The sequence below is a fragment of the Arachis stenosperma genome, chromosome 6 (genome assembly GCF_014773155.1).
Source record: "Arachis stenosperma cultivar V10309 chromosome 6, arast.V10309.gnm1.PFL2, whole genome shotgun sequence".
NCBI lineage: Eukaryota > Viridiplantae > Streptophyta > Magnoliopsida > Fabales > Fabaceae > Arachis > Arachis stenosperma.
The window spans coordinates 146,231,404-146,254,702 of record NC_080382.1 but is presented as its reverse complement, the minus strand read 5'-3'; the positions used below and the strand labels follow the sequence as shown (position 1 = coordinate 146,254,702).

Below are 23,299 nucleotides of genomic sequence, written 5' to 3'. Positions count from 1 at the left end.
CAACTATAAAGGGTAAAAATTTCATAGAGAGCATTGGCAGCACAAAAAAACAGGAATCCACCACATCATACCCAAGAGACATGAATCTGACTAAATTGTAAGCTACTAGCAACATTCATCAAACTTCAAACAAAAATGAAATTGTAAAACGTATATGAACACATCTGCAATTGAGAGGCAAAAGGACATCGTGAATTCACTTCTATGTTCTAACTAATATGTTGCTGAGCTATGAGGGGTATTTCCACAGGATACTCATCAATGCAATCTTCCCATGGTCCATTAGGAGAAGGCTTCACATTATGAAGTGCCTCCCAAACTGCACTATTACACTTAAACCCACTTCCAAATGCAATTTGCCAAAGCCTATTTCCCCTTCTCATTCTCCCTTTGGCTTCTATATATGCCAGCTCATACCAAATGGAGCTCGACGAAGTGTTTCCAAACCGGTGAAGTGTCATCCTTGAAGCCTCAACATGCACAGGAAGAAGCTGGAGATTCTTCTCCAACTCATCAATCACCGCCCTGCCACCGGCATGTATGCAAAAATGATCAAAGGCAAGCTTGAAATCTGGTATATAAGGTTTCACATCAGCCTTGAACAACTTCCTCATTACCAATGTGGCGAAAAATAGAAGCTGTTCGCTGATTGGGAGCACCAAGGGGCCAAGGGTGGTGATGTTGGTCTTAAGCGCACTGCCTGCGATTGCCATCAAATCCTTAGACAAGGAAACACCAGTCTTCCCAGCATCATCCTGTTCCTGATAGACACACCGGAATGCCTTGTCATCGGCAGCGCGATTGGTCCTCACTACATGAACAAGCCTGTACTTCGCTCTCCTCCGATCAGCAGACTTGTTGGAGAGCAGCACGGCTGAACCCCCGACCCGAAACAAGCAATTAGGTATGAGCATAGATTTCTTATTCCCAAAGTACCAATTTTGAGTAATGTTCTCAGTGCTAACAACAACAGCGTAAGTATTCCTATGAACCTGCAACAAGTCTTTGGCAAGATCAATAGCTATAACTCCAGCACTACACCCCATTCCCCCCAAATTGAAGCTCTTGATGTTACCCCTCAATTTATACTTGTTAACAATCATGGCAGATAGGGAAGGCGTGGGGTTAAACAAACTGCAATTCACCACAAGAATGCCGATAGCCTTAGGCTTAAGATTGGTGTTTTGGAACAAACTATCCAAAGCACCAAACATAACCTCTTCGGCCTCAGCTCTAGCCGTAACCATGGAAGATCTAGGAGGTATGTAAAGCATGGCTTCGGGGACATAAGTCTCCTCTCCAAGTCCCGAGCGCAAGAGAATCTTGCGCTGGAACTCTAGGGAGGACTCATCAAAGTCTCCGGTGAGGCGAGAATGCTCCATAAAGCTACAGAAGGGGGCCTTGAAGCGATCGGCTGGGCGATAACAAGCAAAGTCAACAAGGTAGACAGGCCGAGGACGAGTGAGAATGAAAACTGTAAGTCCAAAGACAATGAAAGCAGAGCAAGTGAGGATGGATATTATATTGTACTGGAGGTGGAGCCACACATGGTGAAGATCATCAATATCAGTTTGAGAGAAATGGATTAAGGTCACAAAGATCAAAGGCACAAAGCAAAAGGTGAAGAGGTTGGAGATCAAGTAATGGTAGCCTAGTTTGACATACTTGAGCTTGACACTCTGCAGGAAATCCGGTAGAGCCATCCGAGATGGCGGCTGAATCTGAACAGCCGCAGCTGCGGTGCTGCCTTGGTTATCAGAGATGGTCATCTTCAGAATGCGAAACAAATAACAAAGGAATTGTTGAGTTCTCGAGTGTGATGAGTGAAGAGGTGAAGAGGTGAAGAGTAAGAAAGTCCAAGAAACACATGTATGTCTCGTACCTGAGAAGAAGGTAGCAGTTAAATAACGGCTCCGTGCAATGTGCGGTAACTGGGATTCTAAGATTCGGGGCAGGTGGGAACGAATTTTCTTTTTTTTTTTTTTCAAGAAATTATTTTGGTTAATTTCAACAACTCCTCCAATTATTTATTTGCATTTTTTGGGGTTGAAAAATTGAACTAATAATGTATAACAAAGAATGAGTTGGCGAGAAAATAAAAGAAATTTGAGACAGACGTATGCATGTTAGAAAATTCAAATGAAGAGTTGGATGACGTAAGGTGGGGAAGACTCTGGCGAGGACATGTAGATGATACACAAGTTGATATTATCAACATTTCAAAATTCAAAGACAGACTAATGGATATTTTTATTTAGAAAAAAATAACAATTTTTCAATTGATGAGGTGGAAGACAAGTTAGCAATCCAATAAAAAATATCTCCAAATTAGCACATGCACGGATGCACCACTTTTATTCTATTTTATTATATATAAACAGAACAATTTCCGTACACTTAAAAATTGTAAATTTAACAAATAGAATTGCTAATAAGTGTTATTCGAACCACTCATGTTAGTGTACACTAAAATTAACTGTCAAAATCAATAACTAATATAAAATATATATTGAAATATAAAATATATATTAAAAATAAATTAAATAACATATTTATACATAAAATCATAAATACATGACAACTAATTTTACTGTACAAATAAAATTTTTGCATGATATATGCACCACACTTGATCACTTATTTATAATTCTATTAAAAATTTAATTTTAATGTACTTCGCGTGTAAAATTTTACACATGTATCTAATTACGTAATATTATGTTAGCAAAAATAACTATCTTTTAGATTGATAGCGTGAATAGTCATTTAAAAGAACGAACATGATTAAACGACTATATAAAATATTTTATATTGTCAATGCATTAAAATTGAACACTTTTGTTAAAAGTTTATTATAATTTACCCTTAACTTTTTGCAAATATGGAAATTAACCTATTGAACCTTTTAAATGTGCAGATTATGTTGCCCATTTTTCCATTAGTATTAACAAAGTTTAGGGTATTGAAATTGCATACGTAAAATAATTCAGACAGGTGCATATAAACTAGAATTGAAGGGGTGTCCTGCAATTATTTTCTTGCATTACTATTATTATCACTGAATTATATGTTACTCTATAACAAAACTTTCAAAGAAGTAGATGTAACATTCAAACACTTGTAATCTTGATAATAAACATAAACACGCCAACTTGGCATATGTTCCATATGCATATAAAACTATATTATCTTAACAGGAGCATGATTTGGATTCAAAAGCACAAAATCATCAAAATTTTGATAGTATTGGCTACATTTAAGTCACTGCAATTTTCTAAATGCCAATTTATTCTTGGATTTTTCAATGAATTCAACCATTCATTGCACACCAGAAGTGTAATTACATGAGTTTAGATCAATGTAGAGAATTAAGGTCATCAATTAAAGTCATTACCAAGTAATTCAATAAAGTGGGTCAGTAGCTCAGGCTACATAGCCTCCTTTAAGAGTCTTTCAGTCACAGCTTTTGGAAGTCCCATCACACTATCTGTTGTCCCTACCTGCATATTAACATTTCTAAGAATTAGAAGTATTTTTCAATTAAAAGAGGAGAATAATTTTTAGAGTTTGATTGTTATGTTTATGCACACTGTCATACAATTGGATGCTTAACTTGTATAACTTCTAAGATAGTTGGTGTCTAAGTTAAATACTTTTACTAATGTGACAATAAATGATTTGATATCTTTGCACTACTTTTTTAACATTGACAATGCATGCAAATAAAATCCTAATTTTTTTTTATTTAACATAAGTTTTTTGAGAATAAACCAACCACTTCTCTGACAAATGGCAATATCGAAGGATGCTCTATTAGCAGCCCACCAGCAACGTTGAGAGTAACACCCTCATCAACCTAAATGGCAAGAAAAAAGATAAAAAGCTTATCAAACACCCAAATAAAAAATTTAAGATAGTTTTGTAGAATAAAGTGATCATCCATGACATAATCAATTCAAAGAAACAACACATACCAGCTTCTCAATTATTTCATCGGGTATTTCATTGAAATAGATCTGTAAGGTGAAACAAATTACTCAGAGAGAGAGAGAAAGAGAAAAAGAGAGAGGAGAGGAGAAAATCATACATCCACACGATCCCATTCTCCTTTTCTGAATCCAGTTTTGAGGTTTGTAACTAGAACGGATGACACAGTTGCTGCATGCCCCCCAGAATAATCTGAAATTTTGTAAAGAATTATATACATAGAAGGCCATTGGAAGTTCAAAAGAGAGAAAGCGGTTTTAGATTACACATGAATGGAATATAACATATGCAAACCTTTCAAGAATTGCTGAGCTTCTTCTTTGCTAGATGGTTTTTCCCTAACCACACCGTCATAGACCACCACCTCCAAATCATTTCATAATGAAGGCATAAGCAACTTCGACTGATAAAAAATTAGAAAAAAGAAACTTGACAATTTCTTTTACAAACTAATTTCATTACCACAAGGCCATTTATTTATGAGGATAGCAACCACCAACAAGCAAGAGCTTGGAGATCGTTTAGTTTTTCATCCATAATACAAGAACAGCAATTTGTTTTGACTCTGGAAATATTTTTAGGCTATTGATACACACTAGCCAAATCAGTTTAAAAAGAGAAGGGACGAGTAAAAGAGACAGCAAGAGCAACAAAATGCTAGAAACCAAGAAAACCAAGCCACAACGTAGCTGTTTTTTTTTTTTTCCCCCGATAGCAATGTTGGAGGACATTTGACTTGTTTCTGTTTCCTTCAGAAAAAGAATATCAAGTGATGTTGTTGCTTTAGTAACATGTGACGGAAGAACAAAGGAAAACTACAGAAGAAATATTTATAACTCGGAAAAATATGATGTATACTTGGTCACAAGTAATTAATAATGTTGGCTCAGCATCCTTTAGGTAGTCATCAACAGGGAGCTTCTGTAAGATAGCTTCTGCCTAAGGAATAAAAATGAGAGATGATAAGTACCTGAGTAGCAGTTTCATGAATAAAAGTGATGTGGTATTTTTGAAAGTGTGAATAGTTACATAACATCTCCACATAACTACTTAGAGAAGAGTCACACAAAGAAAAAGAACACACACACACACACACAAACACTGATGCAACAATTAAAAAAAAAAAAACTGAGCAAGATATTGCTCTGAAATGGTTTGATGAAGATGAGAAGATAAAACCCAAATCATTTACTTTGATCGTTCCTGAACCTAACAATGACATTCTCAACTTTGATTGTTCCTATCAGATAAGCATGAAAAACTGAAAAAGTGGACAGAAAAAAAACAAACAAACAAACAAACCGTTTACTTTGTTACAAAAGGAATGAAGTGTTCGAGTATCTTCATTTCTTCACATGGCTGGCTAATTTACTATTTATCTAATAAGCTATACCTCTTCAAAAGAAGCTAGTAAGCTACATATCCTCATTTAATAAATGGCCTGGGTAACACCACCTAACAACAACCATTAACACCTAACTAACGGTTGCCAATGACCAGAAAGGAAGCAAGATGTACTGTGTCTGCCGCAATTAAAATCATTGGTTCATCAACCCTCTCTTGGTTACTGGTAGTTTGAAGTTTAGATATGATGGCATTGGCCTGATACATAATCACATCCAAAATCAGAGGATAATTGATCATAGCATGGCCTTCCATGAAGGAAAGGGAAACAACACACAGAAAGCAAAAAACTAGGTGACATCATAAAAGCAGTTACAGCGTGCCTTTATAAGGTCTCTCTACTCTCTATCAGAAAGAATCAAGATATCTATTATCTCATCTAATACAGCACTAGCACCAAACAGAACTTTTCTTGCTGGTTCACTGGTGACAATGGATGCAGTTATTTATGCTTACTTTAAAATAGAAGTAATTTTTATAAAAAAGGTGGGGGGATATGCAATTTTATAATTGAATGGGGGAAAACGCATACAGTTTTAAGCAACATTTGTTTTTATAAAAAGAAATTAAGCAATATCAAGTAATTCATTTGTGGGATATAGAGAGCACTAAAGAAGTAATGACTAGAAGGAAAACCTTGGCTTCAGCTAGAGCCATAACCAGCTCTTCAGGAGTTTCCTTTCGGATGCTCTTCTCATCAATATCAGCAGTCTGCACGTAAATACAAAAGATTAAAGAAGCCACGTCCACAACCCAAAATCCAATCCAATCATTGTTGAACGAATGTCATTTACTTACCATTTTCGTGAATTCGTACCCCATTTCAGATAGTATCTTGCGCCGTGCTACTGAGGATGATCCCAATATAATCTGCAAATGACAATATATCATCAAACATTCAACATGATTCCATAATCTGACTTAAACTAAAATTGTAGACAACCAGAGCTTTAGTCAGAACTTCACTGCCAGCATGGGGTGTTATTGTCCTAACCCCTAAGCTATATCCAACCATCACCATGATTTCTGGCAAACATTGTGGTTATATATTTCTGGTTATGCACTTTTAACATCAAATTTGTTCTACTCCTTAAACCAATTTTCTTATGCTGAAATAACACACATCTATATAAATATAAATATAAGAAAACGGTAAAGATACACAGTACTAGTAAAAAGTAACTATGACAATGAGAATAGGAACTACGAAACACTCAAGTATAGATATGAATATGATGCAGATGCACACACACAGTTACATAATAAAAGATGAGAAGAGTTGCAGTTCCGTGCGAGTGAAACTTCCACAACAGACTCAACTCGTTGTTAACTGAATTCAGTTAGTTAGTTAGTTAGTTATGCTCCTGTTATATAAACAAATACAGTAAGTATAACTACATCTCTGCAAGTAACGTGAAAACAGGGATAGAACTTCAGAGGGTAATATATATTAAACAGCCAATCTCTAATTGAACGATGATTTGAAATAATTGAAATATAATTAACGGAAAGAGGAACCCTAGATTGGAAGGAGAAGAAGACGAACCTTGTAGGAAGAAGTGGAAGCTTCCATTGTTGCAAGCTAATAAACCGAATAGTGAGCGGGAAATGGAGACACAGGCTATGAAAAAAAAAAAAACCGAAAACGAGCGACTAAAATTAACGAACGAAGAGATTGGTGAATTTCGATTGAGCTGTGTACAAAGGTGTGTAAAATACTAAAATGTAGATGAGGAAAATCCCATCCCACCCCTATCCTTTTACGTAAATGACAACCCGCTCCTCAACCATACAAAATTGACATCCCGACTTTTGAATTTTGATAATTGATTTTATTGGACATTCAAATATTTGGGAGTGGATCTTCTTCTTTTTTTTTTTGGAATTGTTTGATAAAAGTATAATTTTTAATTATTTAAAAAAAATTTCACATGTTTTTTTTTTGTCCTACGTAAAAAATATAATGTGAGAGATCATACTTTATCAGACAATTAAAGAAAAAAATTGAGAGCATCATTCTCCAAACCTCCTTGTTAATCCTTCAAATAAATGATTAAGGATTTATGTGTCTTGTTAATAAAAAAGTTGAGAGTAAAAGAAACACTTTGATGTTTTTCTTGATTTCAATCAATTCATTTGAAAGCATTCATTGTATTCCTTAGAGTTTAGAAACTTTCCTTTAGGAGTTTATATTCAATACCTACACCAAACCAAAATGCCAAAACAACCTATTAATTCAACTAGTCATAAAGAAAATGATAGGTAAATACTCATTTAACTTTGATGCCAAATGCAACACCTTTGTCTCACCAAATAATCTCACAAATATTCATTAGTATATTCGTTCAAATGTTTAAGAAATGGTGTGATATAATATCATTTGTAAGTCAAAACGTACGTACTATAATCATCTGTGTATTTTAAGTTTAAGGTCTCACAAGGTCAAACTTTTGGCTATAACAAAAATACATATTATCATTTATTTCCAGTCAGTTAATCAAATGCTACTTTCTACGAGGTATTAGAGATGATGAATTAGATATTTTAATTGGGCGGAGAAAAAAAATAGGAATTTTAGTTTGGAGAAGAAAAAGAATTAGGAATCTTAAAGGAAAAGGCAAAAAAGATCGTGAAGAAGAGAAGAATAAGAACGCTGGATTTAAGAATGAAATGGGTTAACGTAAATTAATGAGACACATACACCTTAACCATGTGCCCAAAACGTGTGCGTTTTGCTAACAAGGTGGGGCCAATATCTAATTAAGATTGAATACATCATATGCTATAAGATTGAATAAATCAATAGCTCTCTGTTGAAGATTGAATGTTGATACAAGAGAAGCTCAATATCGCAGCAGCAACTCTGGCAAAAACAACTGAAGATCAAAGATATTCAAGATCACATTAACGACTGGACACTATAGTAGAATTCAGTCAACTAAGCGTGGTGGTTTGGTGGACAGGAAAAGGAAAGATTCAATTTTAGATGAAAGGATAAAAAAAGTTATTAAAAAACTTCACGAAATAATGAGTTTAGTTATAATGGTGATCAATGGTTCACCAATAATGGTGATTGGGAACTTCATAGCTTCTAGGCAATGCCTCTCACATACTGGTCCAATGTTGTATTGAACAGCTGACACCTACACAAACCCATCAAAGATTGATTCAACAAACAAGTTCTTCCATGGTAAATAAGGGGAAAATTTGAGAAGAAAAAGTGATATATACTACGTTACCTAATAGGAGATCCGGGTGTATAGAGTGGATTCTTGACAACATATTCAACATACAAATTGTAGATATACTTCAAGGAGTCCCGCAGATCACCGGTTCGAGGATGAGTCACTAGGATAATCTGCATGAAACATGAAAATCATGGAGAATCTCAATATAATCATAACCACAAGTTAATTACAAATATGGACAAAGTGCCAAATAAAAATTAATTACAACTTAAATCAGCACCAACTACATCTTAAGGTATACAAGAACATTGTTGTAGCTGACCTTTATTCCGGAAGGACTTTCCATGAAACTAAGTTTATATGTATTGGTCCGAAAACTGTGAAATGAACAACCTTGGCCGGGCAACTGAGGCACACCAAGGTTTCCTTTCTCTGCACTGCACAATAAGTTGGAATACGTGAACTAAACCTACCAGTTCAGTATAAAAAGTCTACACTAAAGAAACTCCTTTTACAATCATACAAAACATCCATCATCATTTATATTGTTGATCAATGGCAAATTGCAGAAATAGTAGACAAGATACAGAAATAAAACAATTTCACAAACAAAATATAACAAGCAGGATAAAACTACACCTAAATAGGATAAAAATGAAGGGCACATCAGAATAAACAACCATCGCATTAAGTACTATGAGATCATAGCACATTATTAACTTAATGATACCATGGTGTGAGGTTATAAACATTACTTACATGACCATTTAGGAATTCACAACCAAAACCAAGGACTTAATTTTCAATTGCAGGTTTATCACCTATGCCCAACTTAACTCCTTATCATTGTCTAGTGCTGTAATTTCTACACATTGCGCAGAAAATGATGTATAAATGCAAACACTATTCTTAAGAAGGTACCTTGGCAACAATGTAACAGAAATGGTCAATTATCCATGAAAAATGGTCACATTGTTAACACACTACCCTCACCCGAAATGATATCTGTTGCATAATTTTGCAACAATTCTTAACTTTGCGTATATTTATTTAAATAAAATAACCAACATACATGGTAGGGTCCATCTTCGCTGTTAGTGACTTCAGTGAAAAAAGGAGTCCAAACATTAACTTATGGTCTTGCTGAGCATTCAATGTCCGCAATGGGCGATTCCACTCCCGATAGAGCAAGCATACACCATTCCTATTGAACACATACATCATATGGCCATTGTTCCCTGAAGCTGTTGGTACAGGAGGTGATGGACTGATTTCAGACCCTCCGAAAAATTGCATTCTTGATCAACAAGGATGTAGAAAGAGATACCAGTATTTCAAAACCTGAAGTGGATGTTAATCACTTTTAGTGCAGTATTTCACAATTGGCAGTAAACATAAGGTATCAGGTTGCGAGAACCGAACCGGTCATTGAACCGGTCAAGTGACTGGTTCAATGATCCAACCAAAGTCGAACCATAATTGAACCGGTTTAATTAAATATACAATAAAATTATTAAAAATTCAATATATAATTTTAAATATTTAAATTCAATGATTTATAAACTAATAAAATTCAAAAATTCAGAGTTTACATCACCTTCCATATCTCCTCCATCTAATAAAACAGAATAAAAAGCCAATAAGAACCCAAAGTTAATACTTAACAACATATATCTTTATTAAATGAAACAAGTTTTGCTATTTCACTAAATCCCACCAATGATACCAAGTTACTGCATATTTTAAAGGGGCCAAAGCATCATAAAAGACTATATAGGATTTGTAAGAAGAATTCTGAAGCATCTACAAATATATGAGGTACTTAAGTTGGCCTTAGAATGAATTTTCATTGTCTTAAAAACAAGTTCTCTTTGCAAAAGATATGCAGTAAATGCAAGTTTTTTTCAAAACAAAATGCTCAATTAAATTGGCTTCTATCCCACAAAACAAGAAGCCACAGTACACCACAAAATCATAAAGAATCAACTGAAATTTCAGCAATCTACTTCTGACCATAAAAATTCCCCAAATTGGAACAACCAAACAAACAACCCATACCCGCACAACCCCAAGAATACAAAATTCAAGCTACAGGCCACAGAATAAAAGGAAAAAGGAACAGAAAGAATTAAGAAGAGTACCAATCTAATACCCAGAAATTTATTAATTTTTTTTATTATAAGACAACAAGTTTTTCAAGGCACAAAACAATCCAAATTACATATAGCCAAAAAGAACACAAATTACATCCAGAAAATTTTCAGAAAAATTAACTCAGCAAAGAAAAACAAACCATGAACAAAATTATACCAAAAAATTTAGCAAGATACCATCAACTCGGCCAGTAAAATTTAACAAATCAGTGAAACACCATCAACAAAATTAATCCAGAATAATTAAAATTCTCAACATCATAGTTTATTTCAGTTTCATACAAATTAATAAAAGAAAAAACATAACAAATCCATCAGAAACTCATAATCATGAACATTATTCCAAATTACAGAATCATATAATCAGAGGTAGAAACTCAAAATCGTCAAAATCAAGTTATTAACGACAAAAAAAAAACGAACAAGCACTGGTTACCGCGCGGCGAGGGAGGCACGAAACTGACGGCGAGGTAGGAGCGAAACAGACGGCGAGGCAGAGTGGAGCGAAACAGAATTGCTAGCGAAGGAGGAACGATTATACAGAGACGCAGAGGAGAAGAGCTTGTGCGAGAGAGAAGAGGGTCAAAGAGCTACCAATGTGCGAGAGAGAAGAGGGCCAGACGCAACGACGTAGAGGAGAAGAGGGCCGAGCAGAGCTTCCAGAGGTTACTAAATTTTGAATGTTAGGCGGCGCTGGCTTAGTGAGCACCACTGCTGCTGCAGTTTGAGAGAGAGAGAGAGGGACAGACGACGCCGAACTAGGGTGCAATGGAAATTAGGATTGGAACTTGGAAGGGAGAGGGCTGAGGGAGGAGTTCGTAGCAAGGTTGCCAGAATCGGACCTGTTAATAAACCGATAAGAATATTCTTATCGGTTCAATGATTTACTGGTTCGACTGGTGTTCAACTGGTTTTATTAAATATTAAATAAAATTATTGAAAATTAATAATTTAATATATGTAATGCTTGATCATTGTCTAATTGTTCTATCTTTAAAAATAAAAATTTTTAATTAGTAATAACTACAATTTACAAACACAAATTTACACAAATTAAATACAGCCAATAACTAAATATTAATTATTGAACAGATTTACAGAAAATTTCTAATCACATCAAGAAGCCAACAACATGCAATATCAAAAGTTCAAAACACAATTATCAATTACATATCGCATCAGAAGTTCAGAAAACAAACTTAGAAGTGAGAATCCATACAATTAGACAACTAAATCAACAATCAACAAAATTAATAAGTACCACCAAAATATAACGAAATTATTTTAGAAGAATTAACTCAAATTGAAAAGAACAGTGAACCTGAACAAAATCACTAAATGAAGTCAATCAAAATACAATAGTCCTCAACAAGCAACTAGAGAGGGCTAATTCCGTACTTCTAGCCTTGAAGACATTCACAGCCTCATCAAGAAACTTAGCAGAGAAAGAGAGAACCTGGAGAGCAAAGGGAAGAAGCTCGACTGCTTGAGCAGTGGAACAGAGGTGAAAGCAAGGTCCCGGTGAGAGGAGGTGACGGCCGAGCAGTGAAGTGAGACGAGATGCAACAGCGAGGAGAAGAGCTCCGCGATGGCGATTAACAATTACCTAATTCTAAAAATTTTCACCATATAGTAGGAGTGACTTTATGCTAGCCAGAGAGAACACAACATATAGGGAGATTAACAAAAAAAAATACGCAGTTCAATACAGGAACATGTCTGTGAATGCCATGATTGATTGAACCGGGTGAGGGATTTGTCATGGCTTCGTATGCGGATCCAAATTCAAAATCTAGAAATCTAAATTACAAATTACATACAACAATTCAAAATGACAGCAATTCAAAATCCAGATTATATCAATTCATACAGCATTCAAAATCCAGAATTATATTCAGCAAAATTCAATACAGCAGAATTGAACTTATATTGCAAAATTCAATATAGCAAAATTCAAAATCCAGAATCCCAAAATTAAACTTATATCAAATTTAGAATTACAAAATAATTCATTCATATAATTAACAAAATAAAAAAAAATTGAAAAGCAGAAGAACTCTGTATCAAGCCATCAATTCATATCAACGAAGAAAATCCAAATATTAACAAAATCAGAAAATCCAGCAAATCAATTATTAACAACTAACAAGTATTATCAGAATCAATTACTAAACCCTAAACCAGCAAACCGACATCGAGGAGATGGCTGCGAAGTGCGAACAGAGTTATCAACATCCAAGTATTATCAAAATCCAAGTCACAGTGCTTACCGCCGGCAAGGAGGAAGGCGAGCGACGGCGACGACAGAGTTTGGGGTATATGATAAAACCGGTACTTTAAGAAGCAAAACTTTCTTATCAACTAGTGTTGCTGCCCATGCAGTGCACGGGAGCAGCAACAAAAACCAAATATGCAAGGTTTATTTGTAATATCCATAACGAAGGTATCTCTTAGCATAGTGGTGCATCATATGCATTCAACAAACAGTAACAATACTAGTCCAAGATAAAAGCAAAATTTGTTGACACCAAATATTTCATCAATTACTTATACATAGATGATATCAGCAACCAACACAGAGAAAAACTAAGGATAACATATTACAAATTTGCAAAAGGTTATAGAAACACACAAGGTGATGCAAGATTGCAAGTCATCACCAAACCTCACTGTACCTCTACTAAATCAGACTTTGGCAACACCCCGAAACAGGACATGTTATCAACCATGTTCAGCACAATGCTGAGCTTTAAAAGCATGTACTAGATTATGTTTTCAATAAAAATAAATCAACAAGAAGTTTGTCAACAAAAGAAAACTAAAACTCTAATGTTGGTACCAACTGTTCTTAGCTATTAAATTCAATTGTAATGTGAATTGCATACCAAAGACTTCCAATCAACCAAGTACAGAACAAAAGATGAAAGTCCTCCACCTCCGATCCCTAACGTAATCAATCTAAAACCCAGCAAATGATTTTGTTCTCTACTTTAAAACAGATCCAAGAGATCGTCACTAATTCCTAGTATATGAACCCGATACACTTGAATTTTAAACAGAATCTAGTGCAAGTGCTCAAAATCAATGGTATTAGATAATACAGATTACAAAGCTAAGTTGATGCTTCAACTATTCTATGAACCACGATCGGCTGCATATGTTAATTGAAATGAACAAAGAAAAAAAAGAGACAGCAGCATTGTGCACCTTGCAATAGCTGAGGCGGAGAAGGCGGTGTTCGTTGCGGTGCCGGAAGCAGAGTTTGCACGCGGCAGTGAAGAGATCGGAGGGATGGTGGAAGAAGATTAGAGATTTGGAATGGGGAATGGAGTGTGGACGTGTCGTAGTGGTAGGGGTATTTTTGGGAACTGAAATATTTCTTTAATTGTTTTTTTTTTTAATAACAAAATATTGGGTTTGTATTTATTCTTATTTTTCGGTCCATATTATTTCAGTTTCCGCTACGTAGTCGTAAAGTGCACATGACATAAGTTAACTACTAGCTAGCTAGTTGGGCTTGTATGTTTATTTCGAGTTGGATATGGGCTTATGTTTTAACTTTGTTCTCAACAATATTTTTTTGTTTTCAACGGTATCCCCCAACCCGACAGGTCAAGGACTAATCTGTCGCAGTAGTGAGCTCCATTTAAGGGTTTGCTGCTGGCTAATGAGTTGCTGCATGCACAAGGCGGGATTCGAACCCCCATACTTATTTAATTAAACTAGTGAACTAACCACTAGACCAACCCAACTTAATTTATTCTCAACAATGTTATTGGGCTTTTCTAATAACAAGGCTAAACCCTTGTCCAAAAAAGCCCGTGGTGTTAATGAGTTTGTAATAGTATTAAAGATGATCAAAAATGCGATGCTGCCTTAAAAATTAATTTGTTATTAAAGTTTAAAAAAACATAAATCTTAAATTTTAAATTCTATATCTTAAAAATTAAATATGAATTATTGATCTAAAATATAATAAATAGAGTTAAGTTTTGTTTAATTAATAAAAAGTGCATTATTTTTTACTTAATAAATAATGTTTAAGGATGAGTCAAGTTTCATTGATGGCAACTAAGTGCGATTAATTGTTAATACACCCATTTTGTCTACGAACTCATTAAGAATGAGTAGCAAATATATAATCTTAATTAGTAAACATCCTTAGATTAGAAGGTTTACTTTAGTAGTGGAGTAATAAAGTATAATATATTTGAATTTTTTGCTAATCATTATGTGATGAAAATATTAGTAAACCACTACTAGTCTTCAATAAAATAATAATGTTAGTGATTGGATAAAAAAATGTACTTATATTTTCCAGTGACATGCATTACAAGCAATAATGAATTATTTGTCAATATCTTACGTTATTAATTTTGGTATTATATACTAATTATAAGCTATTAGAAACCTGTTGCACAATCTTCTTATGCAGAACAAAAGTTGCAAAATTTGTCAACCTTTGAGGGTTCTATTGTTTCACGACGGTTTCAAACCTTTCCTACACTAATTATGAATCCAAGTTATATGGTCGGTAGAATCAGTGTCAATTTTGATTTACATCACTTTTTTTAATAGATTGAATTGTCTTTAATTTTAGGTATTACATCACAAATTCATATACACTATTTTGTTAGTGCTGAAAAATCATTGAAGAATCAAGATCAAGCCATTTTCTGAGGCTAAAAAAGGGATAGTTTCTTAGTTTCATCTCCAAGACCTAGAGCAGCATCCAAAACTTCATTACATGATTCAGACATGATTAAGCTTAGTTTTCAACTTAAATTCTCCCTCTTATCATTATTCTTGTGGTAGTATCAAATGGTACATAGGCTCAAAACAGTGTGCACTTTGGTTAGAAAAAAATAGCACTAAAGAAAATAATAAAACTAACAATAACCTAATTTTCTTTTTTGATGAAGTATGTAACATCTATATTGGCTACAAAAACTAACAAAAAATTCATTTTACAACCATAACCGCTCTTTCTCTAATCTCAATTTAATTTAGCCTTTAAAATTATAACCATGATTCAATCTAGTCATTGACTTTAAAAATGTTCAATTTAGTCCTCAAAATAAGAATTCATAATCCAATTTGGTCACCAAAATTTCATAATAACCAAAATTGAATCATGCATACAATCTCAATAATAAAACTAAACCTTTACTTACAATTATAATAAGCATATCATTTCAGCTTATACATCACTACATAAAGCACCTGATAGATATATAATCATTCATGTATTTCTATCTAGCCGCTTAAATTTTTGGTATAATTAGTTTCATAACATTGTTTCAAAACTTATCCAGCAAAAAGTATAAGGCAATCACACCTTTGAGATAAGTGATTTCACAGAAAAATCTATATCTAACAATGATAAATGGAATGTATCAGACTTAAATATAACTAAAGCAAATAATCACATTCATTCTCATTCTTTAACAAAAATAAAATTAGCAAATGAACCATTGAAGCATAGTATCAAACACCACACGGGCATTTTCCATTTTTTCCCCCTTCTATAAACAACAAGAATCAATAATTCATAAGAAGCTACATAGATAGATAGGAATCAAACCAAATTGGGAAGTGTGTTGGATCTAATTAATTCTTCTACTTCTTCTTGCCACCTTTCTGAATACCCCTGCGCCTGGAGGGAATTACGATTTCACCCTTGAGTACCGGAATCTCCATAATTTCAGTGAGCTCACTGAACTTCTTCCTAAACTTCTCAACTTGGTCATCGTCAACCATAACCGCTGACCGGCTACCCAGGTAAAAGGGGTGGTTACCTGACCAAACGTCAACCACGTACTCCTTCTGGGTCCCACCGGTAGTCATCACGAGTTCCCCGTTGCAATACACTTTAGCATCCTCGTGGTACTGCGGGTGTATATCCTTCTTCCTGCACGTCACCCCCACCCTGCAATTTCCCACGGGTTTTGTTTTGGATGGGAGAGGATGGAAGGGTTTTGGGTGGAGGAATGTGTTGGTTATGCACTGCGCCATTTTTGTTCTGCAGGAGAGAGAGAGAGAGAGAGAGAGAGAGAGAGAAGATGAGATTATGGAGGTGATGATGTAGACCACGATGGCTATGTGGATGTGGTTATTTGATTTATGGGCCGACAATCACGACCCAATAGGCCCATAGGTATTCTTATTTGACTTGTTTCTGTTTCCTTCAGAAAAAGAATATCAAGTGATGTTGTTGCTTTAGTAACATGTGACGGAAGAACAAAGGAAAACTAGAGAAGAAATATTTATAACTCGGAAGAATATGATGTATACTTGGTCACAAGTAATTAATAATGTTGGTTCAGCATCCTTTAGGTAGTCATCAACAGGGAGCTTCTGTAAGATAGCTTCTGCCTAAGGAATAAAAATGAGAGATGATAAGTACCTGAGTAGCAGCTTCATGAATAAAAGTGATGTAGTACTTTTGAAAGTGTGAATAGTTACATAACATCTCCACATAACTATTTAGAGAAGAGTCACAAAAGAAAAAGAACACACACAGACACACTGATGCAACAATTAAAAAAAAAAAAAAAAACTGAGTAAGATATTGCTCTGAAATGGTTTGATGAAGACAAGAGAAGATAAACCCAAATCATTTACTTTGATCGTTCCTGAACCTAACAACGACATCCTCAACTTTGATTGTTCCTATCAGATAAGCATGAAAAACTGAAAAAGAGGACAGAAAATAAAATAAAAAAAACAAACGGTTTACTTTGTTACAAAAGGAATGAAGTGTTCAAGTATCTTCATTTCTTCACATGGCTGGCTAATTTACTATTTATCTAATAAGCTATAACCTCTTCAAAAGAAGCTAGTAAGCTACATATCCTCATTTAATAAATGGCCTGGGTAACACCACCTAACAACAACCATTAACACCTAACTAACAGTTGCCAATGACCAGAAAGGAAGCAAGATGTACTGTGTCTGCCGCAATTAAAATCATTGATTCATCAACCCTCTCTTGGTTACTGGTAGTTTGAAGTTTTGATATGATGGCATTAGCCTGATACATAATCACATCCAAAATCAGAGGATAATTGATCATAGCATGGCCTTCCATGAAGGAAAGGGAAACAACACACAGAAAGCAAAAAACTAGGTGACATCATAAAAGCAGTTACAGCGTGCCTTTATAAGGTCTCTCTACTCTCTATCAGAAAGAATCAAGATATCTATTATCTCATCTAATACAGCACTAGCACCAAACAGAACTTTTCTTGCTGGTTCACTGGTGACAATGGATGCAGTTATTTATGCTTACTTTAAAATATAATTTATAAAAAAAAAATTTTGAGAAGGGGGGGGGGGGGGGGGTATGCAATTCTATAATTGAATGGGGGAAAAAAACACATACAATTTTAAGCAACATTCTTTTTTATAAAAAGAAATTAAGCAATATCAAGTAATTCATTTGTGAGATATACAGAACACTAAAAAAGTAATGACTAGAAGGCAAACCTTGGCTTCAGCTAGAGCCATAACCAGCTCTTCAGGAGTTTCCTTTCGGATGCTCTTCTCATCAATATCAGCAGTCTGCACGTAAATACAAAAGATTAAAGAAGCCACGTCCACACCTTAAAATCCAATCCAATCATTGTTGAACGAATGTCATTTACTTACCATTTTCGTGAATTCGTACCCCATTTCAGATAGTATCTTGCGCCGTGCTACTGAGGATGATCCCAATATAATCTGCAAATGATAATATATCATCAAACATTCAACGTGATTCCATAATCTGACTTAAACTAAAATTGTAGACAACCAGAGCTTTAGTCAGAATTTCACTGCTAGCATGGGGTGTCATTGTCCTAACCCCTAAGCTAGATACAACCATCACCATGATTTCTGGCAAACACTGTGGTTATATTTTTCTGGTTATGCACTTTTAACATCAAATTTGTTCTACTTCTCCTTAAACCAATTTTCTTATGTTGAAATAACACACATCTATATAAATATAAAAATAAGAAAATGGTGAAGATACACAGTACTAGTAAAAAGTAATTATGACAATGAGAATAGGATCTACGAAACACTTAAGTATAGATATGATGCAAGATGCACACACACAGTTACATAATAAAAGATGATAAGAGTTGCAGTTCCATGCGAGTTAAACTGCCACAACAGACTCAGCTCGTTGTTAACTGAATTCAGTTAGTTAGTTAGTTAGTTATGTTACTGTTATATAAACAAATACAGTAAGTATAACTACATCTCTGCAAGTAACGTGAAAACAGGGATAGAACTTCAGAGGGTAATATACATTAAACAGCCAATCTCTAATTGAACGATGATTTGAAATAATTGAAATATAATTGACGGAAAGAGGAACCCTAGATTGGAAGGAGAAGAAGACGAACCTTGTAGGAAGAAGTGGAAGCTTCCATTGTTGCAAGCTAATAAACCGAATAGTGAGCGGGAAATGGAGACAGAGGCTATGAAAAAAAAAACATTTAGTTTTTATTTCTGAGGCGGAGAAGGCGGTGTTCGTTGCGGTGCCGGAAGCAGAATTTGCACGCGGCGGTGAAGAGATCGGAGGGATGGTGGAAGAAGATTAGAGATTCGGAATGGAGAATGCAGTGTGGACTTGTGGCAGTAGTAGGGGTAGGGGTAGGGGTATTTCTGGGAATTGAAATATTTCTTTTAATTGTTTTTTTTTTCTTTAATTGTTTTTTTTTTAAATAACAAAAAATTGGGTTTGTATTTATTCTTATTTTTCGGTCCATATTATTTCAGTATCGGTTGAGTAGAGTGCACATGACATAAGTTAACTACTAGCTAGCTAGTTGGGCTTGTTTGTTTATTTCGAGTTGGATATGGGCTTTTGTTTTAACTTTGTTCTCAATAATATTATTGGGCTTTTCTAATAACAAGGCTAAACCCTTGTCCAAAAACGCCCAAACCAATAGCGGCAGAAATTTGCCCAGACGGGGAATTTGTAGGTCTCCAATCATGTCGCACCAAGGTTCAAGTCCAAGGAGTGGATGCACAGAATCTTGGTCTAATGGTCATCATGTATGCTTTGTGCATGTAGCAATCTATTGGCCAACGATAAATCCTTAAATAGAATTTAGTACCGCGACGGATTAGTTCTTGACTTATTGAATCATGATAAACTAAAAAAAAAAGTAATAAATAAAATCTTTAAGCATTGTATGTGTCAGTGTGGTGTTAATAAGTTTGTAATACTTAGTATTAAAGATGATAAAAAATGCGATGCTGCCTTAAAAATTAATTTGTTAATTAAAGTTAAAAAAAAAACATAAATCTTAAATTTTAAATTCTATATTTTAAAAATTAAATATGAATTATTGATCTAAAATATAATAAATAGAGTTAAGTTTTGTTTAATTAATAAAAAGTGCATTATTTTTTACTTAATAAATAATGTTTAAGGATGAGTTAAGTTTCATTGATGGCAACTAAGTGCGATTAATCGTTAATACACCCATTTTGTCTACGAACTCATTAAGAATGAGTAGCAAATATATAATCTTAATTAGTAAACATCCTTAGATTAGAAGGTTTACTTTAGTAGTGGAGTAATAAAGTATAATATATTTGAATTTTTTGCTAATCATTATGTGATGAAAATATTAGTAAACCACTACTAGTCTTCAATAAAATAATAATGTTAGTGATTGGATAAAAAAATGTACTTATATTTTCCAGTGACATGCATTACAAGCAATAATGAATTATTTGTCAATATCTTACGTTATTAATTTTGGTATTATATACTAATTATAAGTTATTAGAAACCTGTTGCACAATCTTCTTATGCAGAACAATTTTGTCAACCTTTGAGGGTTCTATTGTTTCACGACGGTTTCAAACCTTTCCTACACTAATTATGAATCCAAGTTATATGGTCGGTAGAATCAGTGTCAATTTTGATTTACATCACTTTTTTTAATAGATTGAATTGTCTTTAATTTTAGGTATTACATCACAAATTCATATACACTATTTACTTACATACCTAATATTTTTAAGAATTTTTATTCATTATTTAATATTATCAAAATTTAAATCCAAATACAATATATTAAAAGATATGTTAATGTATCATCTCAATTAAGTCTCAATTAGGTACCGTTTGTTTTGAGGTATTGAGACAGAGACTGAAAGACTGAAAGACTGAAACTCAATATCATGTTTGTTGGTTTAGAGACTGGTACTAAAATTTCTGTCTCTGTCTCTATAATTTCAGTATTTCAGTACCTCTAAAAAGTAAGGACACAGGGACTAAAATTTTTAGAAATAGAGACTGAAATTTTAATAACATTTTATACCTAAAATATCCTTATTTCAACTAATTAATTCCAATTTTACCCTTTGTACAAATTAAATTAGAGTTTCATTCTTGTTTTAATTTCTATCTTTCATTTTGCACCAAACAGAATACTAAAATTTATTTCAATCTCTATTTCTTAGTCTCTATTTCTCAGTCTTAGCTCTCAGTTGCATCACTAAAAACGTTCACACTTATAAACTATTTAAAAATCATATTTTTACTTAGAATCGTGGAACTTGTAATATTTTTGACCATTTGGTACATATATATTGGTTTTTTTTTTTTTCTCAATTTGAAAAGTATTCTAAGATCATATCTAACATTACAAGTTTAGTCTCTATCAATATCATTTGTAATTTTGTATCCATCAAAAGGACAAATTAATGAAAAGAAGTACTTGACAAAAACTGGTCATGATTTACCATCAACCAGTTGGCATATATGATTGAGATAATTAATTAATAACTTTTTTTTTACATTACATATATATAAAGGGATAATAACATACAGCTAGCTACCATTGACACTTAAGGGGAAAAAAATCAAACCACATTTGATTTTTGTTATTAAAGAACAAAGCTAATTAAGCTACTAATAATAAGCTAGGTGCATTTTTTGGGTTTTCACTTAATCCACTTGATTTGTATAATATAATCTCTATTTTTTGTCCCACCAAGCTTAATTAGTCTTCACTGGAGTGTAAGAAACTTCAGCCTGCATTGCATGAACGAAATCAGATTCCAAGCCACATTATTAATTCACAATGAAATAATTAAAAAAAAAAGATAAACTTGAATAACAATTCACAACAATATAATAATAAGGTGTATGTGAAATAAATCATTTGTGTTTTGTCTAAATTAGACAGTAAACCCGGCATTTATGTGTCTCTACGCAATAACTTTTTTTATATATAAAAATAATACATAATTATTAGCAATTTAGCATGCCTATTCACTTTTTTTTCAAAATAATAATAATTATTAGTTTGGACAAAAAGAAGATATTAATTAATGTATATCCAAGCTCTAACCAATTTACTATTTATATCTATTAAATTTTTTTAATGTACTATTTTGAAAAATATAATAAGCACTACATACAGAATCCCTTTTAACTATCATGGTAAATTAAATATACCAGATACAATATAGTACATTTTTAGTTTGTGTATTAATTAAATAAAACAAGCAACTACTCCGTTTTAAAATAAGTGTCGATTTAAATGAACATAAAAAAAATAATGTAAAATAATTTCTATTTTAGTTATGTATGATAAAAGGTGAAAATCCAGTGAACTTCACGTGAAATTAATAACTGAGAGCTATTAGATGAAAATTTAATCAAATCATTTAAATTATTTAACGGTTCTCAACTATCAACTTTACCTGAAATTACCTGTACCTGAATTTTTATTATAATAAAAAATTATAAATATTATGTACACAAAAAAAATATTTATTAAATTAATTAATATATTTATATATAATATATATTTTATACGAATAACTGATTTCGTAACATACTTGATATATATTAATGGTGCAAATGGTATACATAATTATTAGTAGAAGTGGTAGAAAGTAGTAATAACAAGACCTTCTTTCTTCTTCCATGTAATTGTAACCTTTATTGCTGGATCCAACTGTTGCATTACTTGGAACATTTCTATAATTAGGCAAAGGAACATGTCCTTCCTCAATTTGCTTCAAATCCTCAACAAGCATCTCATAATGCATCTTCACTTCCTCCACCGTGGTCTTCCCTCCGACCGCCCTCGCCAGCTTCTGCCACCGGTCCGGCGTGTCCTTGTCGAACACGGCCAAAGCGTTCTCGAATCTCTTGTTCTGCTTTGATGTCCAAGCTGAGCTTGAGGCCATTGATGATCTTCTATATGTCACAACAACAAATGAAAAAAAATAATAAAAAAAATAAACACACTATACTATAGTATAGTATATGACTATATGGTAATGAAAATTAATATATATTCTCAATGTTATTAAGGGAGAGAAAGAGAGAGTTATTTATGTGAATAATATGGATGCATTGTACCCTTTATATAGTAGTGGTTGTGTGATGCTAGATGTTGCTTTCGGAGCATAAAGTGGGGGGACAAATTGTAAAAAATCATACTACTTTTTAGGTATTTCCCTATTTTACATGAGTGTGCAAAATTAGTTTAATATGTTTTTTAATTTTTTTTAGATGCATCTCTTAAATATTAATTTATA

The 23,299-nt window shown here is 33.5% G+C and overlaps 6 protein-coding genes across 12 annotated transcripts; all 6 read right to left on the bottom strand.

Annotated features, from left to right (window-relative positions):
* On the bottom strand, positions 1–1,769 carry LOC130935253 (3-ketoacyl-CoA synthase 4-like). The gene has a single exon (XM_057864901.1). The coding sequence runs from the start codon at positions 1,767–1,769 to the stop codon at positions 210–212; it is 1,560 nt and encodes a 519-aa protein (XP_057720884.1). The 3' UTR covers positions 1–209.
* A 1,495-nt stretch (positions 1,770–3,264) lies between these two features.
* Positions 3,265–7,121, bottom strand: LOC130935254 (uncharacterized). Of its 3 annotated transcripts, XM_057864904.1 has the most exons (10): positions 6,938–7,121; positions 6,190–6,261; positions 6,028–6,102; positions 5,506–5,589; positions 4,846–4,926; positions 4,282–4,351; positions 4,088–4,179; positions 3,975–4,016; positions 3,776–3,856; positions 3,265–3,500 (listed from the first exon to the last, which is right to left on the bottom strand). In XM_057864904.1, exons 1-10 carry the CDS (start codon positions 6,962–6,964, stop codon positions 3,429–3,431), a joined length of 696 nt encoding a protein of 231 aa, XP_057720887.1. In that variant the 5' UTR covers positions 6,965–7,121; the 3' UTR covers positions 3,265–3,428. The 3 variants fall into 3 exon arrangements, with proteins under 3 accessions (XP_057720887.1, XP_057720885.1, XP_057720886.1); XM_057864902.1 differs by lacking the exon at positions 4,846–4,926; XM_057864903.1 differs by lacking the exon at positions 5,506–5,589.
* Positions 7,122–8,032: 911 nt separating this feature from the next.
* LOC130935252 (uncharacterized) lies at positions 8,033–14,112 on the bottom strand. Of its 3 annotated transcripts, XM_057864897.1 has the most exons (6): positions 13,940–14,091; positions 10,177–10,194; positions 9,652–9,920; positions 8,902–9,016; positions 8,631–8,749; positions 8,033–8,534 (listed from the first exon to the last, which is right to left on the bottom strand). In XM_057864897.1, exons 3-6 carry the CDS (start codon positions 9,873–9,875, stop codon positions 8,483–8,485), a joined length of 510 nt encoding a protein of 169 aa, XP_057720880.1. In that variant the 5' UTR covers positions 9,876–9,920; positions 10,177–10,194; positions 13,940–14,091; the 3' UTR covers positions 8,033–8,482. The 3 variants fall into 3 exon arrangements, with proteins under 3 accessions (XP_057720880.1, XP_057720883.1, XP_057720881.1); XM_057864900.1 differs by lacking the exons at positions 10,177–10,194; positions 13,940–14,091 and adding an exon at positions 11,169–11,532; XM_057864898.1 differs by lacking the exon at positions 10,177–10,194 and having other exon boundaries at positions 8,035–8,534; positions 13,940–14,112.
* A 2,029-nt stretch (positions 14,113–16,141) lies between these two features.
* On the bottom strand, positions 16,142–16,850 carry LOC130935251 (50S ribosomal protein L31, chloroplastic-like). Its single transcript, XM_057864896.1, has one exon. It carries the CDS (start codon positions 16,745–16,747, stop codon positions 16,352–16,354), a length of 396 nt encoding a protein of 131 aa, XP_057720879.1. The 5' UTR covers positions 16,748–16,850; the 3' UTR covers positions 16,142–16,351.
* On the bottom strand, positions 16,713–19,363 carry LOC130935249 (uncharacterized). Of its 3 annotated transcripts, XM_057864893.1 has the most exons (6): positions 19,129–19,363; positions 18,383–18,454; positions 18,221–18,295; positions 17,682–17,765; positions 17,027–17,107; positions 16,713–16,917 (listed from the first exon to the last, which is right to left on the bottom strand). In XM_057864893.1, exons 1-6 carry the CDS (start codon positions 19,153–19,155, stop codon positions 16,831–16,833), a joined length of 426 nt encoding a protein of 141 aa, XP_057720876.1. In that variant the 5' UTR covers positions 19,156–19,363; the 3' UTR covers positions 16,713–16,830. The 3 variants fall into 3 exon arrangements, with proteins under 3 accessions (XP_057720876.1, XP_057720877.1, XP_057720878.1); XM_057864894.1 differs by lacking the exon at positions 17,682–17,765; XM_057864895.1 differs by lacking the exons at positions 16,713–16,917; positions 17,027–17,107 and having other exon boundaries at positions 17,116–17,765.
* Positions 19,364–21,492: 2,129 nt separating this feature from the next.
* On the bottom strand, positions 21,493–23,082 carry LOC130936461 (protein RADIALIS-like 4). The gene is made up of 2 exons (XM_057866529.1): positions 22,665–23,082; positions 21,493–21,779 (listed from the first exon to the last, which is right to left on the bottom strand). The coding sequence occupies exons 1-2, from the start codon at positions 22,943–22,945 to the stop codon at positions 21,755–21,757; spliced, it is 306 nt and encodes a 101-aa protein (XP_057722512.1). The 5' UTR covers positions 22,946–23,082; the 3' UTR covers positions 21,493–21,754.
* Positions 23,083–23,299: the final 217 nt, after the last annotated feature.